General features: G+C 47.2%; 2 protein-coding genes across 15 annotated transcripts in view; one reads left to right on the top strand and one right to left on the bottom strand.

Annotated features, from left to right (window-relative positions):
- Nucleotides 1–1480, top strand: part of cacna1aa (calcium channel, voltage-dependent, P/Q type, alpha 1A subunit, a) — a 52912-nt gene extending 51432 nt beyond the window's left edge. For 13 of the 14 annotated variants that reach the window (XM_052049340.1, XM_052049342.1, XM_052049351.1 and 10 more), the window contains one exon: nt 416–1480. In XM_052049340.1, the coding sequence (XP_051905300.1) occupies nt 416–1207 (792 nt within the window). In that variant the 3' untranslated portion in view covers nt 1208–1480. The remainder of the gene's footprint in view (nt 1–415) is intronic. The other variant, XM_052049350.1, reaches the window with a different exon arrangement.
- A 5167-nt stretch (nt 1481–6647) lies between these two features.
- On the bottom strand, nt 6648–18001 carry LOC127590009 (nucleus accumbens-associated protein 1). Its single transcript, XM_052049400.1, has 8 exons — nt 17505–18001; nt 14092–14245; nt 13227–13490; nt 11869–12499; nt 10925–11095; nt 10657–10762; nt 10473–10570; nt 6648–10343 (listed from the first exon to the last, which is right to left on the bottom strand). The coding sequence occupies exons 2-8, from the start codon at nt 14215–14217 to the stop codon at nt 10033–10035; spliced, it is 1707 nt and encodes a 568-aa protein (XP_051905360.1). The 5' UTR covers nt 14218–14245; nt 17505–18001; the 3' UTR covers nt 6648–10032.

Raw genomic sequence — 18001 nt, 5'->3', positions numbered from 1 at the left:
GAGGCTTTCATTTCAGTGGGTGCCTCCCCGACCCCATTACACCTCTCACTGCACGTCACTGATGTAAGGTTGTACAGGACAAGTGATAAGACGCGTGTACCGTGCTTGCATTTATCGATAAATCCGTATTGATTCTGTGCCGCAAAGGATGCTCTGGAAATCAACCCTGTTCCTCCTCTTCTTGTTTTCTCTCCTTTGCATGGCATGTCTTTTTCATCCACATCACTTGCACCCGATACTTTACCTTTCTCGACACTCACATCACTTGTGCTTTTATTGTGCTTGTCTTCCTCGTGCTTTTCTTATAATATATCCTTTCGTCCCCCCCCCCCCCCCCCCCCATCCTCGACTATATGTTCTGTCGTTGACTTTGTGGTTCGTACCTTTTATTTGCCTTATTTCACTTTTCGTGTAGGGCAGTAGTTCGGTCAGTGGAAGTCCTGTTCCATCAACCTCCGGGACTAGCACGCCGCGCCGAGGCCGCCGTCAATTGCCTCAGACCCCCGCAACGCCCCGCCCCCACGTTACGTACTCCCCGGTAGTCCGTAAGGCCGTGCCCGCACAACCCGCGGGGCCTCAGGGCCGGGCCCCGGCACCTGTTCCCCGCAGATTGTCTCCTGATGGTCCCCAAGGTCCGGTCCCTCTTGCCGGCGTCCCGCCGGCCCACCACGGCATGCCCCGCCAGACTCATCACCCTCCACTTCGCTGGGCAGACACAGATGGGGGATCCCTAGAAGGGGACGGCTGCTTTTACAACCAAAACTACGTGCCCCACCACGAACCGCCAGCCCTTGAGCCAGGCAGCAACCCCCACCCTCACCCCTTGGCCAGCCACCAACTGCCGCCTCCTCCTCAGCCGCAACCGCGCAACCTGCACCCGCTGCCTCCACCGCAGCCCCACCCCGTAAACAACCCCAACCCTCACCCCTTGCCGCCACACCCGCAGCCAAACCGTACCTCGCCCAGGACCGTCCACCACATGCCCCCATCGACCGCTCCCCTGACTGGGCCCCTTCAAGGGCAAGTGCAGCCCCCCGTCCAGCGTCGCCTACCCAACGGTTACCGCTCTTCGTCACCTTCCACACATCTCCACGGACCCCAACACAGTGGGCCTCACAAGGTCCCACCCCCAGCGGGACACCCTAGAGGACCCCGCAAAGGTCTGCATGAACCCTATTGCGAGAAGGAGCAGGACGACTGGTGCTAGCCCACAGTACACGGACTGACGTGACGTTAGCCAGTCCTTGGAATATTCCGGCAAGGAATGAAACCAGAATGCTCAAACGTGAAAACAAACAAACAAACAAAAAAAACTACAGGAAAAAGAGGTACCAAACGTGTATTGATGTCGCATTCATCACATGACAAAAAATGTCAGAGTACAGCTTTGAAGGACGCAAGTTAGAGCGGCGATTTCAAATTTGGTCTCTGGTCAAGAGCTACAGCCACTTACAAGATGTCAAGAGTTGCAACCCCCCCCCCCCCCAAAAAAAAGAGACACAAAAGGGTTTTTTTTTTGCTTCCTCACGCTAACTTGAATTCTGTTGACTAGAAAGGAAGTCAACTCGAAACCCACCCAGCCACCTGTTTGAATATTGATGAGTTTTATCATCTCTTTTTAAATTAGAACAAAAACTGACGACGAGCCCTTCGCCTTGTACGAGGCGAGAGGCTGTGGCTACGAGAGTTGGGTGTGGGGGGGCGGGGGGGGGGGGCGTCGACTCGGTTAGGCTGGAACCCGAGGAGGTTGGGATCACCCTCCGCCTGGAAAGAAACTATTCACGACTTCCTCCGTCGTGATGGAGAAACAAAGTGATGACGGGTTTAAGCACCAAACCAGTTCTCTGCAGCATTTCTTCTTCTCTTACTGCAGCGGCTGCTTCTTCCGCTTCTTCTCCTACTTCAAAACACGCAAGCTTGAATCTCCCGTTGCACCCTCACACAGCTTTTTTAAAAAAAAAAAGACTTTAAACCTGGTTTGATCCTGCATGAATGACCAAGAAAAAAAAAAGAGAGAGAATACGAGCAACACAGAGAATCTACTGTATGTCAGGGGGAGGGACATTTTTCTTCCTGTTGTAGCCTGTAGATTTTGGAGGTTAAATTACCTTTCGGTTTCTCTCTCTTTCTCCCCTTTTTTGACATTCCTCTCTTGATAATCTCATATTCACTCCAAAAGGTCATAGAAAGAAGTTACGTGTCATTGTAAGAAAAAAAAAAAAAGACTTTTTGCTTGCGTGTCTCCATGTTGTGTGCCAAATGCCTGCCACTCATACAGATGGAAATGCACTTTTTTCTTCTGAACTTTTCTAACAAAAGTGATAATCTTACAATGATAAACTTGGCAAGCAGGGTAAAGTGGATGTGGCAGCGTTCGTCTTTATTGGAAATATTTCCGAGCTCTTACCAACACTCCGGAAAGAGATTGACGGACAGAAAGGTGGAGAATGGAGAGAAACTGGTTGTTTTCTTTGACCATAACAAGGGAGCGCATACATGCGATGTAATAATCTTGTGGCGTATTGAGATGGCCCGGCTAGCCACTTTTCAAAGCCCGGGGTTCCGCTATGGTCCCGTTGCATCATGGGAGGTGGACTTTCTTCAATATACGAGGTCGCCAAAGTAGTTTTTCCATCTTAAGGCTACACTGGAACCTCCAGGTTGACTACAGTAAAATTTTATCAATTAAAAAAATAAAGGCGAGATCAGTTCCAGGGACACAAGAAGTTGCCTTGCATAACCACAGTCAGTCTTCACAAAAAGTGCTGCCTTGGAATCCACATTTGCTCCTTGACTCAGATCAAATCATTTTTCAAATCATCTTTCCTAAGTGAAATGCCATTCATTTGTTCCAGCCTTCCAAAAACAAAACAAAAAACGCATCCAAGAAGGTGTCATGTGGTTTGTTTTTTTTAAGTGTGAAAACTGTATTCTATAGTACTGGACTCTAACGTGGAAAACCTACAGTTCTTAGGGAATGAAATCAAGATTTCGTCAGAATTCATCTGAATGGCCATTGTGCTGCTGACTGGTTTGGCCACCAGGGAGCAGTATAAGACAGACTGCTTCCAAATATTTCCCCAGCATGTGTCAGCATTAGCATTAAGCTAGGCGACTAAAGGCTCAGCTATGTTCTTCTTTAAAAATCCACGTGTAATTCTCCTTTTAGCTTTAGTTTGGCAGTAAATTTAGACCGGGGAGGGACAGTTCATCCATCCTTGCCCAGCTTGTATTCATTCTATCATCCCTTTATCCTTTGGATGCAGCCTAAAAGGGTGTTCGACTTTGGAGGTTCCACTGTATTTCGAATTTGGAGGGTTTGATCGAGAGACAGGCCGAAGCAAGCAACACTTGATTTCTGAACCCTGTCCCATCAAGTTTATATGTGGTGTCCCAAAAGTCAGTATTCAATTCCTTGTTTCTATTTAATCTCAGATCGACGTGAGGTCATCAGCATTTGGCAGCTTCGGTTTAGCAATTTTTGAAAGCGTATTATTCCCTTGCCCATGGCTTTGCAATTGTTTTGACTTTATTTTGTTAACGTCAATGATTGAACACTTTTACTTGTTAGCTTTTGTCCAAAGTTTTCATTAATTTGAATAACCTTGATTATAGTAGCCTGGTGACAATTTTGCAAAGCCGTTCCAATGTCATTCATGGGCAAGCAAATGAGATGCTTACGGAACTGCAATTCTGTCAAATGCTGCTGGCCTGGCGTGTATTTGAATCATTACCTGAAACGAAATAAGAAAAAAAAAGGAAGTGACTTTTCGGACACGGAGTATATTTAATGTTCAAAAAATGCATCCCAATTATCCAGAAACTGTTTGAAGAAAAACATCCCATGTCCTGTATTTCCCAAATTCCGATCCACCTGTGACCTTCACGATACCCCCCACACACACACACAACCCCAGCCCACACAAAAAAACATTTGAGCTCATTTTGCCACGACTACCAGTCTGCCTTGTCTGTTTGAACACACACGGGCAATTGAAAAACACGAGGTCACTCAAGGTCACAGTCAGGGGCTGAAAAGATGTCGGGGCTTTGTTATGGTCCAAGAAAACACCAACGCTTTGTCTGCCTCACGTGTATATAGTGAATTTCTTTCTGTGTGTTTCTACGTGTGCCTCCGACTCACACAACACCACTGTCAGCATTTTTAGCGTTATGTGTAACTGTTATTTTCTGTTTTATCACATATTGACTACAGAATGCACCCCAGGAAAAAAAAACTTCTAAAAAAAAAAAGATAAACCTATCAGTGTCTTTCCAACCTCAGCGGAATGTCACGGACAAGTATTTTTTCACAACACTTTGGAATGAGATAGCACACAAGGTATGTAGCGAATACTTGTGGTGTGTGTGTGTGTGTGTGTATGTGTGTGAGGTAGTGACATTTTTCCTCATTGGTTGCACACTTTCTGCCTCAAAAAAAAAAAATGTGGGTGTGTATGTTTGAACTGCGGTCTTTCGTTGTTTTTATTGCGTCGCAGCCCTTGACATCCCACCTTAAATGTGGGGACATTTTTTTGGGGTGTATATTTTGACTGGTCTACACCTAAAAAAAATTTTTTTTAAAAGATGCCATGCGTGTGTATGCATGTGTGAGTTATCATATAAATGGAACGTGCAAAGCTCAGATCAATCATCATCCTTTTTCTTTTTTTTTTGTCTATGCTGCAGTGAAAGCAACACTAATTAACCACACTAAGTCTTCAAAGAGCAATGTAAAGCCGCAAATGAGAAGAAAACAATGTTTTTATTTTAAAAATAGAAATGTTAAAAAAAAAAAAGTTTAAAAAATATCTAGTTCAAGAACTGCATGTGCTATGTGCATGCCACACTGTGGGTTAACAGTCATCTTCAGGACACAAAAGAAAAACAGACTAATGAATTCATAGATATTGTAAAAATGATATATAAAATAGATGTTTGTTTTTTTTAAAGAAGCAACCTTTTTTTCTTCTATTTTTGAAAACAAAAAATATTACAAAAAAGGACCAAAAAAAACCTAACAAAAAAAAAAAAACAAGGGATCAAAATACAAAGGAGACTTTGGTGAGAGTATTTTTTTTCCTGTTATGGGCTCGAGGCACAACACAATGTTGAATGTTGAAGACACCACAGCATATATGGAGAAAAAAAACAAAACAAAGAAAAGAAGTGCAGATCCAATGATGATGTGTTTTGCCGATATTTGTCGTATGTGGAGAGGGTTACCAAACTGGAGAATACTTGGCTGTGGAACCTCTGATCTCTCACTCACTCTGTCCTTTCCTCTCCTTTTCTGTCTTTCCGACGCCGTCTCTTTCACACTCTTATCTCTCTGATCACTCTCGACCTGTCTCACCACAATTTCTACCAGTGCATTTTGTAATTCCAAGCAACTCTTCCTAAAGAATAATATAAAGAAATAAAATTTAAAAAAAACAGAGAATGCACACTGGGTTGTCTAAGAGTCATTTCTGGGTCACCAGGTTGTTTTGCAGTTTTACAACAATCACCTAGAACAGGGTTTTCCAAAATCCGTACTCCAGTACTCTCCACCCCCCCCCCCCCCCCACTCCCACACTCACACACACATTTTTAAAACTACTGGTACACTTGTAACACTGCCCACCCCAGCCCCCTTTTTTAACAGCAGTGCAGGCCATGTCAAAAATTATTTTTCCTATTGGATAAGCTGTGGGCCGCTCAATAACGGACGGCAAGCTATAAATGACCCCCCAGGCCGCAGTTTAGACACCCATGACCTAAAATATCACAAAAATGAAGGGGAAAGCAGCATGGCGTGCAAGTGGTTAGCATATCAACCCAAAGCCAGACAGAAAAGGCGGCACGTCACCCCAAGTTTGGTGCGAGTATGGTTTTCATTGTAATGTACGATACTTAGAAGGAAGGTTGCCACATGTACGGTAAAATAAGGAAACGTCCTTAAATTTTTTTACATCCAACCTACGTGCAAAGTCTATGAAAATACAGTAGTCTGCTACATCAACTTGCAAAATGGCCGCCCCCTGCGGTGGATAAAAACGACTGCTTAAATCGCATTCCGCAATATAAATCAGAATACCGTGCTTCGACTAATGGGACTGCCTTAGGCCTTAATATTGTAAAGTACATTTTGGTGTGACTTCTCCTTTAAATGAAGACAATCGCTTTAGTCAAATAGTTGCCTGCATTCTGTTCACTCATCTGAAGAGGGCAGCACTGCCCTGTAAATAGAAAATTGCAACCTTTACGAAACAAAATGAAAAGGATGCTTCCATACAATGTACTACAACTACATGATCTAAATAAATCATCCATCCATCCAATTTCCGATCCGCTTATCCTCATAAGAAATGTTTTTTTAAATAAATAAAATACTACACGGAAACCAAAAAATGTACATCACATGAAAGTATTACGTACATTTCATCACTGGTACCCACACAGAATAAAATATCTCGAATTCATTGCTCATTTGTCATTCCCAACTGACAGTGGGAAAAAAAAATCGATAGTGTTCCAACTATACCGATTGTTGTTTTCCACAGTGAAACAGAATCCCTCAAATAAATAAAAATTGCTAAAAGTTGAACAACTGCTCCCTAAATATACAATAGCTCATGGAAAAAAAATAGACTTGAAGAGAGAACTTGTTACAAATCTTTTATTAAGATATTCATCATTGACTCCATTTGGACACTTTTTATTTTACAGTTTGTTAATGTGCAATTACCGTCAATAATGTTGGGTCACAGTTACAGGGCTTTCACAAAGTTATTGGCACTTGGAACACAGAAAGAAGAGGTGGTGAGGTGGCGGCGCTGCGGGGTTTTGGGGGGGCAAGCCAGTTACTGTGCGGGTTGTGATTAAGCAGCGCCGTTTTTCAGGGTAAATACTGGATACGCCTCATGCTGTGAGTGGACAACAAACAACTTTACCTCTACGTGTGTCTATGCGTTATATACAGTATTCCTCTATACATATATATAGATATCATATTTATATATGTACCGTTGTGTGACACTAGGATCTCCATGCCAAGCCACACATCATCCGTTCATGTGTGTAGGTTGAGGTGTGTGGAGTGTAAACACATTTTGAGGGATGAAAAAAAAAAAGGACAGTCGATAGACAGTGAAGACGAAGGCTCTCACAGAAGGGTTCACCTTGAAGTTTGGATTGGGCGAGGCCACGGCCGAAATCCTGCACTCTGCCCGGCCCGCTGACGTCAAAGTGAGCAAAACGCTTGCTTCCTTAGAAAAGAGTGCTGAATCACAGCTACTACTGCAGCGCGGGAGCCAATGAGTCATCACTTAGAAGGGAATCCGGATCAGTCAGTGCATCTGCGCGATGCTGATTTAGGACCTCGTTATTAGTCACACGTCTCCCGCTGCTGACGTTCTTGGTTTTGAGCAGTTGGAGAAGAAGAAAATTCAGTGCAAAATTGAAGGGCATTTCTCGGACTGCAAGAGTGGAGGTATGCCGACGACTTGCAACAGGGCGATGAGCATTAAAACTCTTTGCGAAGACATTTTGCTGATTGTGGGGAACTGATTGTTGATTCATTGGAGGGGGGAGGGGGGGGGGCATGAGCTGGAGTCCACAACTTGGCGCTGTTGACTCGTTTGCTAGCTTGTCTAAAACGCGCCCTCGAGGACCACGAGTAGCCCGCAGATCTTAATTCATACTAACACGGGAAATTGGCAGCAGAATAAACCTGACTGGGGGAGTTGTCTTAAGACAACAAATAAATGTCACACCTACAACAAAACACACACCCGAGAAAATAGTAGTAAGCCAGTGAGCATTTGAAAGTTGAGTCCGAGCACAAGGCTGCTGATGCTGTGGTGGAGATGAACAAAACAGCGGGAAGCACAACAGTCTTCAAAAGATTTCTGCAGAGGTAAGTGGAGTGCTCGTATGAGGTTTTGTAGTTATTTACTGCTTCATCCCAAAAGTACTGCATCTCTCTTTACATTTTTGTTTTCTTTTTAAATCTCACAACACACATTCTTGTTGTTTCAAAAAGGATGAATGGGGGGGGGGGGGGGTGATGCATATTTTAAGTGAGGTTGAGCTGGCCAGCATTGGAAAAAGAAGCGCAGCAAGCCACTCGAGTTAACACTTGAGCAAGAAAAAAAACAAACACCTTTGCGTCCGACGTGTCGGCGCGTTGAGGGTTTTCCTGAAGACACGCGTGCGACGCTCCGCACAGTCTCAGTAACAAAGTCATTCAGTAACAGGAACATTGAAGTCAAAGGCGTATCTTGCCGCTTAAAACTGAACCGCGTGCAGATTGGAGGGAGGAAAGGACAAATTCTACCTCAACGGGTTCAATCAACACATCACTTGTCAATAAGGTGCACGAACCGCCGGTTCTTCTCCCTAAGGTGCGAAAACCTCCACCCTGCCTCATATGGGAGGACCTCCAAAATAAAAAGTTATCAACGCACCGATTCCTCCTTCACATCCACACAAACACCAAGAAAAGTCAACCAGAGCCATTTTGCTGCGGACGTCTTTCGTACCGAACAAAATTCCGCTTATTGTTCTCCATTTTAAAAGGCACATTCCACGATTCCATAAATATGACCTCCCCCACCCGGAACACGATTAGAATACAAAGTACAGTAGTCATTTTGGGGGGGGGGGCCTTAACTTCCCTGCACGTCATTGTCAAAACAGTTGAGCCAGCCGATTCCGTCTACCTGCTTTTCGGCTCATCAACGGAAGATGAAATGCGTCAAAAGTAGCAGTTCCACTGCCCATTCCATCCGTACCGCACCAGAACATAACTTCCAATTATTCACGGTGCAACGATGCCGCATCATACTTCTTTCCACTGTATAAAATTAGCACTTCTCCTCAATTGCCGCCACCTCCTTCAACAAAACGTCGAGAATTTAAAACAATCTCCCCCCCCCACCCCCGCTCGCACGTGGCAGCACGCGCACAAATATAGCTTCTCTTCTAAAAATATGACCATCTTTTCATTATCTGTTGACCACCAAAGTATTCATTGGAGTCGTCTCAGTAAAAATCTGCTCCCAGTCACTCTGATCACTGGTCAAGCTTGCTAAAAATATACAAAACAAAGATGAGGGGGTGGGGGGGGGGGTTATTTATATAACACTGCACAGTAAAACACAACAAAAGGTAGATTTGGTCAAACTCAGTTGTGGTGGGGCTGGGGGGAGGGGGGGGGGGGGGCACGAAAACTTGAAGATCGATAAGTGGAAGATCAAATTGGAGAAGATACACACAAACACACACACCCACACTTACTGGCACGCTCATTTTGGGAGTTTGTGGAACAAAAAGTAGGCATTCTCGCACGGGGGTTAATTAAGAAAAAGAAAAAAATGCCACCAACGCTTACATTCAATACAAACTACGAACTACGGAGAGCCTTTGGAGCATTTAATCGACAGCCTTGATATTCACTTGGAGGTCCGTGTACTCAGATAACCCTACCGGTGCATTGAATTGAAGTGTCAAATTTGCTACAGTGAAAAGTCCCCTGTTGTGAAAAATGACTGGCTGCAAACATGATTTCATTGTAGAGGAGTTCTACTGTAGTTGGGCGCAGTGGTGTCACGAGTGACATTACAAGTATGGTCCAATTGCACACGAATAGGCCAAAACTAGTGCCTGGACTTCAAGCTGGATATCAAGTCTATCCAAATAAATGCTCCAGTTTCGTAACTAAGTGGCTACCTCCCCTCCTCAGGTTCTGGCATCAACTCGTACCACCGAGCAGTACTGGGAATGTATTTTATATGCGACAACCAATGTGCTGACACTCCTTAAAAGGGCAAGGAGAGGCAGAGGACAGCCGGGGGTGCCCTCTCGCGCGCTTCCTCCCTTCGAAAAGCTCCGTTATACAGTCTCAAAAGAAAAACAAAGGTCGCTTCCGTGTCCCGGTTGCGACCGTAGCGGTGTAGTATGGACAGTCACATGTGAGAGTGAGGAGGCAAGCGCAAGTGGGAAATACTGCCGCGCGTGTCGCTAAACGTCCAACCCCCGACGCCACGCTCAAAATAACGCTCCCACGTCCCCGCTCACGCCCGGTAAGGATTCACCTGAAGAGTTGCCCGACTCGGCGCCGGCCGAGGCCGAGGCTTCGAGGGAGGCGGGGTCGAACGCCGGGTCGGCGCCCAGGGTGTCGTCCTCCGCTTTGACGCCGTCGGACAGGAAGGCGGAGTAAGCGTCGCTCTCGGCGATCAGCAGCTTGAGCTTGGGGATCCAGCTCTTGCGCACCACTCGCCGGGCGTTGGTGCACATGTCGGCGGCGATGGCGTTCATCTCGCTCTCTTTGAAGCTGGTGGCAAAGTTCTGGCAGTAAACTGGCGCGAGGGGGAGGAGAAGCACAACATGAGCGGAGCCTTCTCCGCTGGCATATTTCACGCCGCCGGTCGTGGAACCAATCAGACTTTCCATTTGCCTGGCCCGAAATAACGTAAACGTGCGCTCACATTTGACCGCATGGAGCACTCTGTTGTCCAGGGGCTTGCGGCTGGGGTCGTTGGTGGACGAGCGGATGCCGGTTCCGCAGCTGTTGGCCAGCGTGTTCCTGGGTGTGAACGGAAAGGCAAAAATAAGAAAAAGCAAAATGTTCATCCGGCACCAAAAAGCAAGCGGTGGGCACGGGAGAGCAACCTGTCAAAGAAGGCGGCCAGCAGCCTCCTCAGCAGCACCTTGTGTCTGGTCCCGGCACTCACATGACAGTTCATCAGCTGGGCCCGGGAAATAAAGACAGACGTACCTGCCGACACCCAACCAGAGAAGAGCACCAATTTGATATATTTACCGCTTCAACATTCCAATGGAAGATTCACTCCGATTTTGTTTCCTTTTCTCTATCTCTCAATCTCGGTGTTCCATTCTTATCAGATCGGAGGATTCCCCATCGGTTAGACACGCGTACCTGAGACCAGCTCGAGTTTCTCAGCCGGATCTCCCTCCTCATACAGTTTGGGATGACAGCGGTTGCCGATTTGGGCAATCAACTCCGCCGGGAGACAAGTGAGGTCGCGGCCACGCATGCGCCCCCGCGTCTCCGTGTGGTCGGGGAGGGCTTCCACCCGCTCGCCGGCAGCTGAGCGAAAGGTGACGCGGACACATTAGAGCAGGCATGTCCAAAGTCCGGCCCGGGGGCCAAATCCGGCCCGCGGTCGAATTTCATCCGGCCCTCGGCCCCTGTCATAAAATCAGTGCCGTCTGGCCCACAGGTTGGGCGCATCGAACACGTGTTGCATTGACTGAGGTCTCGTAGACTGGTGAGTGATGTTTCATAGAGTACTGCTTCCCTCTAGTGGCTAAATGAGTAATAGCATTCACTAAATGAGTAATAGCATTTAGAGACTAGAGGGCATCACTCACGAGTTAACAAGACATCACTCCGTGTTTATATTGACTGATATGTCATATTTCAAATGATCCTTGCAGTTGTGGATATGTGTATTGCTTGTTCATTTCCCTGTTGTTCGAGTCAAAGGTTTTGTGACTATTGAAAAGTCATGGTGATACATTTTATGTTTCAAATAAATTAATTTGCACTCAGGAGACTTCTGTTTAAGAAAAAGTCAAGTGAATAAGCAGTTGCATGTGATATACCTGTTTCAAATGAACCAAAAGAAATTCTTAAGATTGTTGAAATTAAAATAAAAATGGAAATGTGAAACAGACTGGCTTACTAAAATTTGTTGAACAATATTGTTGTTCAATGTAAAGAATGTCAGCCAAGTTTGGCCCCCGACATTTTACCACACAAAATCTGGCCCCCTTGGCAAAAAGTTTGGACACCCCTGCATTAGAGGCTCGGCGGCACCCGCGCAAATGCCCGATTCAATCGGATGTGGTGTCGGTTACCTGTGGCCCCCATGTTGAGCATGCTGTACATGGTGTACATGTTGCAGATTTGCCTGTACTGCTCTTCGGCGCAGTCCTCTGTGCCCTCTTCCTCCTCTTCGTCGTCGTGGTAGCTGACGGGCGAGTCGCTAGCGTAGGTGCTCAGGGTGCCCGGGCTGGCGCCCTCTGACATGCCCACGCCGGATGCAGAGGTCCCATTGGTGCTGGCACTTCCACTGAGTCCGCCGCCCGCCATCATGCCAGCCAGGCTGGTCGCCGTGGCCCCCATGCCCATGGCCAGTCCGAGCGCTCCGGGGCTCTGGATGGCACTGCCTCGCGCCGCCTCCTGGGAATAACGCGCGGCCTTCCTGGCGCCCCCTCCTGCCCCGGAGCCTCCTCCTCCTCCTCCGTCGCGGCTGCTGCCGCCCTCCCACAACCGCTTGGCGACAGGAGCGCAGACCACGGAATGAGCGGCGGCTTCCGGTTGGCTCGCGGGCTGCTCCGTCTTCACCCGTGACACTAACGGGAGAGGCGTCAAGCAGGCGGCGGGCCGGGCCGCGCCGGTACCCGTCTGCGTTACGGGGCTCTGAGGTTCCGATGGCGGAGCCTCCTCCGCGTTGAGACCCTGCGAGTCGCAACTGGGGGAGGAGACCTGAAAATGAGCATGTCGACAAATTCGCCGTCAGCAAATAACACACATTGGTGACGGGTGCACCGCCGCGAGAATAAAGGCGCGGCAAATAAGTTATTATATATATGATCATACGTAGAGTTTGACGAAAGGCAAGAAACAAGCGAAAACTAACTGGAATGGAATTTTAAGTTCATAAAAGTAACGATAGCTACAGCGGAAATGGCCTTTGTTTCCATGCTTGTCAATTAAAATCTTGACAAATCATCCACACGTTAAAAAAACTAACAAAACTCAAATAAATCAAGCATACCAAGTGCAAAAAAATAAAAAGCTATCAAAACGAAAAAGCCTGCTCTAAAAACTAAATGCGATTAAATGAATGTGGAAAACCAAATAAAAACTCAAATGAAAAATCCAGAACGAAGACAAACCTGCAAGTCAGCCGTGTTGTATATTAATCATTGTAATGAATGAACCGATTAAGCAGTGCGTCGTTCAAACTCAATGCTTTCCCACTATCAGACTTGCAAAGCAGATTAAATCCCGGTGAGCGCATTAACAAATTCTCATAAAGCTACCAGCGGTCAGAGTCCACACCAATCAAATCTTGCCCTGACATAATGCGGGGGGAATTAATTGCGAATGAATATCTTCCAGCGTTCGTCTCAATTACTGGCCAAACTGGAAAATTGAACATCGACGCCAAGTCGTAATCAAACGCGGGAGTTTTTTTTTTTTCTTTTACCTTGAGGAAGAATTCGGTGCCTTTTTCCATGATCTGTTGGATCTGCAGGAAGCCGGCAGTGTACATGAGAAGGAACTGGTCCCCCACCGTCATGCTGAGACGGCCGGTGTAGCAGAAAGCCAGAATCTGTTGGAAGCTCTGCGGCTGCACAGCCGGAGGGAGCTCCACCACGGTGGGGCTGCCCTCGTTGCCGCCGCTACTGCCGCCGTTGCTGAACAGGTCCCGGAAATAAGAACTGCTCGCGGCCAAGACGGCACGGTGAGCCTTTCACAAAACAAACAATCCGATTAGAATTTTTGAAGAAAAAAAAAGTTGAATTCATTTTGTGACCAAGCTCCTGAAGTTTCAGCGCCGCCCCTTTTTTTGTTAAACGTTTTCAATCACGAAAAATAGCAGCGTATTGTATCAAAACACAAAGCCGATTTCATATTTGCTTTCCTAGCCTATGTCAACTTGCCTAACTCACTCGATTCCATGTGTGTGTGAGGTTGCTCTCGCGGGATAAAACACCATCTGACTCTCGGTGTTCTGATCACCCATCCCCACGTATGTCCTACCAACGGCGTCAAACCGATCCTACCCGCGGAGTTGTACTGTTCTTCTTCAAGCCTCACTCCTTATCTGGAGTTACCCGGACCTCACTAATACAGTCAAACAGGAATGTGTGTGCTCTCGCAGGATAAAACACGATCTGACTCTCGGTGTTCTGATCACCCATCCCCACGTATGTCCTTCCAACGGCGTCAATCCGATCCTACCCGCGGAGTTGTACTATTCTTCTTCAAGCCGCATGCGAGTTCGGATGTATTTTCATTCTTCCCATCCTTTATGGAATGTTTTGTAAGGGAGAAAAGCAGAAGCCTACCTTGAAGGCGTGCCCCTTCACCACCACGGAGACGTCACAGTAGAGGCCCTGCAGACGTTGCTCGTTCAGACACTCTAAAACGTTGTTGCCAAAGTTTGGGATCGCCATCTGGAGGGTCTGGGCCATGGTGCGCCAATGCACACCAACGAAGGCTCTGTTTGGGAAAAGAAAACAACAAAAAATAAATGAATCGAGAGGATTTTCAATGCAGACAGGTGTGACTCACGACAACGCCGAACTCTCTTTTACACTGCATGCCGGCTGGAGGCTTTACACAATTAGGATTTCATAGGCGATCACCAACGGCGATTTAAAAAATAAGGATCAGGGTGAGCCCACCTGACTTTGGGGCGAAAGGCGGGCTACACCCTGGACTGGTCGACAGTCGATCTCAGGGCACACAGAGACAGACAAACCGGATCGGCAACCAACACATTGCGACGGCTTTTCATTTCAATCGCCAAAATCCTGAAATCGACATCCCCCTACATGGCACTTTTTCACATACCACAGGTGGTTCTGGAACGTATCCCCCAAACGGCGATAAACGGGGGCTTGAGTGTTCGTTAGCTATCTGGCACACGCAATTCTTCACACAGCCCCATTGAAGGCGCCGACGAAACGACGATATTTGTTCAAGATTTGGCGGACAATCTGCATTCCATTAATCCCATACGTCACGTCGGCCTCTCAGGAGCCGTTACTGGCCGAGCTCAATGAAAGCCTGTTTTATGTTCTGTCTTCTATGAGCCACAAAATCCAGTGTCCTTAGATAACTAGGTCATGTGCTGTTGTTCTGTGTTTGTGTGTGTGTGGCTTCGACAAACAGCACATAGCATGATTCTATTCATTGTACACCAAACATTCAAAAGCAAACATCTTGCAACTGCGCCCCTTCTAAAAGACATTGTCGGGCAATCTCTGGAAATTCGAGTGACTCTGTACTTTTTTTTTTTTCGATGTGCAGATGACGAACCCTCACGCCAATCGAACCCTCGATGAGCCGATCCGATCGATCTCATATCTTGTGAGCGTACGTATGTTTACCCATTACTGAAATGAAAGCAAATGGCAATGTTAATGTAACCTTTACAGCAGCCAGATATGCATTTAGAGCAGGGTGTCAAATTCATTTTCATCACGGGTCCAATTGCCCTGCGAAGGCCGTGAAAAGCGTCGAAATGGATGCCACATTGAATATATACATTTTCTCCAAAGCTTTAAATTAAAATAAGGACCAAAAAAAAAAGTTGAATTTAATTACTCCGAAGTGGAGCGAGGCTAGCTTGGAAAAGAAACTTTGTACACGACGACAAGCCGGCTGGCAAATGCTACTAAAGGTAACGTTTTTTGTTGATTTTTTTTTAAACTCGTTAGCTCATGTAATCTATCCGTCCATCAAGAGTTAGAAGGTACTCTGTGGAGTTTGTGGACTACACTCTGTCATGTATTGAATTTGCAAGCTATGCTTTTGTCAGTGTGCCCGTTTCATGCCTCTCACAAAGCGCAGATCTCCGTGTGATACTTTTTAAGTAAACGAGAACCGAACAAATTAAAGCCTCGTCGCAGAGCGGACTCATCACTATTTAACTGGAGAAAAGCATCTTCCACTAAATCGTCAGGCCCAAGTCAAACTTGTCTCAGTCCAAGTCGAAGCTTCGGCAACTTACTTTACTGAGCGTAGCTTGCTCCCTGCATCTCAAAATGAAAAGAGCAAATCCATTTAGCGAGTAAATATGACATGCAGGAGACAGATTGTTTTAGTCGATCACATACAAAATGTGGAGGTACCGTCATGACTTGGACTTGTGTGGCTTTTTCTCGGATGAGCTCACCTCACTATCAGTCATGTAAGACATGGTGTCGGCGTGCCGCAAAAAGTATTCAGAAATCTACAGAAACATTCTGTCTATAGAAGGAAAATGCAAAAAAATAAATTATGCTAATAAAAATTTCTTTGAAGACTGTTTCAATACGTTTGCTTCTTTAAACCTAAGAATGTCGAGTTTCATTGACAATGCTAGTTTGTAAGTTGTGTATCAGATGCCGATGTCAGTGCCTGAAGCTAAAGGCTGAAATGACAACCCCCGTCGCCCCCGCCCGGTCTTCATCTTTTGATGTCCAAAGCAAACCAAATGAATGTATGGTGGGAGTGACCAGTGAAGGCTGGTGAGAGCAGTCCCATCATATCCAAAGCCTTTCATTTGGGACTTCGCCAAGCTCCAGGGTAAAGAGAAATGCTCTCTTTGTCTCACTCGAGCTCCCTCTCCCTCATACTAAAACACAGATGCGCACACACCAACTCAAACAAACCCACAAAAGGCACACTGACTCGCACACAGACAATACAGCTTGTTTACGGATTGGCGAGCCGCAGTGTGCACACATGCTTGCACGTGAAGACACACAAACACTGGGTTTGGAGAGGAGGGGCGGGGCGGAGGGGGGTGCACAGTTTGCTCTGACAGTAAAAGAGATGTGACGGAGCGTGCATGCGTCTTTATGCACCAAGGAGGGGCAACCGAGTCTCGAAGAGAACAGAGAGATCATCCCAGGTCGCCCTTGCGTTCAACCGAATGCCCAGAATACCATTTAACTTCAAATCAAAACACTCAACCCGGGCAGGTTGGAAAAGTGGGTCAAACACGAAGCACACTCAAGAGCTTTTCATCATGTCTAGCGAATGACTTGCATGCTTTTTTTCCCTCCAAATTCTACATTTGGTGGTGTGACAGTGAGCACTTCAAAAATGAAGCAGCCCTTTTGGGCTACTGGACTGTGGAGCCATTGCTGCAGCTGGCACACAATGCTGATTTTTTTTTTTTGTCTGTAGGCATTTCCTGGTTCCCGTGTGCCCGCATCAAGTTATGGCAGACAGTGTCTGGCTATTCCTGCATTCAAACCCACATACTGTATTTTATTATCGAGCCGTTACACACAAGCATCTGCACTCGTATGTTTTACCCGAAAGGGATGCTGGGTAACCAGGGGCACACGAGGACTCGGTGCCAGTCTACCAGCCGGCTGGGCTCTCTCGACTGTCGGCTGGCACCGGAGGCGACGCGAGGGAGGCGCCACGGGCTGGCAGCGAGAGCCAGTCGAGCGCCAGGTTGTCCCCCGCGGCTGACGTGCGGTCAAATTGCACTCCGAATGCGTCCCCCAAAAGACCCCCCCCCTCCTCCCCCCTTCGTGAACGACTACATTCGTCGCGACAGTCTCGTGGGACTGCAAGAGCCGCGATCACCGTCTTCCCCCAATCCGCAGTGGGCCTGTGGAGCTAGCTAACGGCTAAAGCTAACTGTTAAATATTTTGGGCTCACCATCCACCTCGTGCGCACTCAATCCAACAAAAATTAAACATTTCCACGTCGGCCCGGCACTCCTAAACACACAAACACACGCAGAGTACTTACTGTCAAGGCGGGCGAGGTAGCTCGGCTGCGACGTCGCTTATCAAGCACCCAAATGTGGCTTATTTAAATATTTTGGTGATGGGGGAAATCGCTCCCCCTGCCAGTCTCCATTCTACCGACATCAACAGGTCATCCCGGGACACGCAGCAGCTGAGCGCGAGCCAGACGGAACCAGTGCGGCAGCGAGCGGGGGTGGGGGAGGGCACACAACAACGAGCAATTCTTCCCAAGTGCAGTTAGCGAGGGCTGTCTTGACGCACACCTGACCGCCGCCGCATTTTGCCGTGTTGGTGACAAAGAGCAACACGGTGCGGGGCTTTCGCTACCCCCCTCGCTTTATGAGCAACAGGCGGCTTGGGGAAGTCGGGGTAACCTGGACTCGTCCCCTACGTTCTCCCCTAACTTTAAAAGTCCCGTGTCAGCCGGTTCTTCGCCGTCATCATCGGCGGCAACCTTGACGTAAAGCACAAACTAGCCCTCCCATACTTGTCGCCCCC

This window comes from Hippocampus zosterae, chromosome 17 (assembly GCF_025434085.1).
Source record: "Hippocampus zosterae strain Florida chromosome 17, ASM2543408v3, whole genome shotgun sequence".
Classification (NCBI taxonomy): domain Eukaryota; kingdom Metazoa; phylum Chordata; class Actinopteri; order Syngnathiformes; family Syngnathidae; genus Hippocampus; species Hippocampus zosterae.
The sequence above is the reverse complement of the archived record's forward strand: the minus strand, read 5'-3'. Positions and strand labels throughout refer to the sequence as shown.

Bases quoted from the DNA above. Each gene is read 5' to 3' on its own strand.
- LOC127590009 (XM_052049400.1), bottom strand. From the start codon at position 14,217: ATGGCCCAGACCCTCCAGATGGCGATCCCAAACTTTGGCAACAACGTT. The intron at 13,491-14,091 runs GTAGGCTTCTGC...GTTTTGTGAAAG, and splicing joins TGAAGGGGCACGCCTTCAAG to GCTCACCGTGCCGTCTTGGC. The intron at 12,500-13,226 runs GTAAAAGAAAAA...GCTCATTTTCAG, and splicing joins GCACCGAATTCTTCCTCAAG to GTCTCCTCCCCCAGTTGCGA.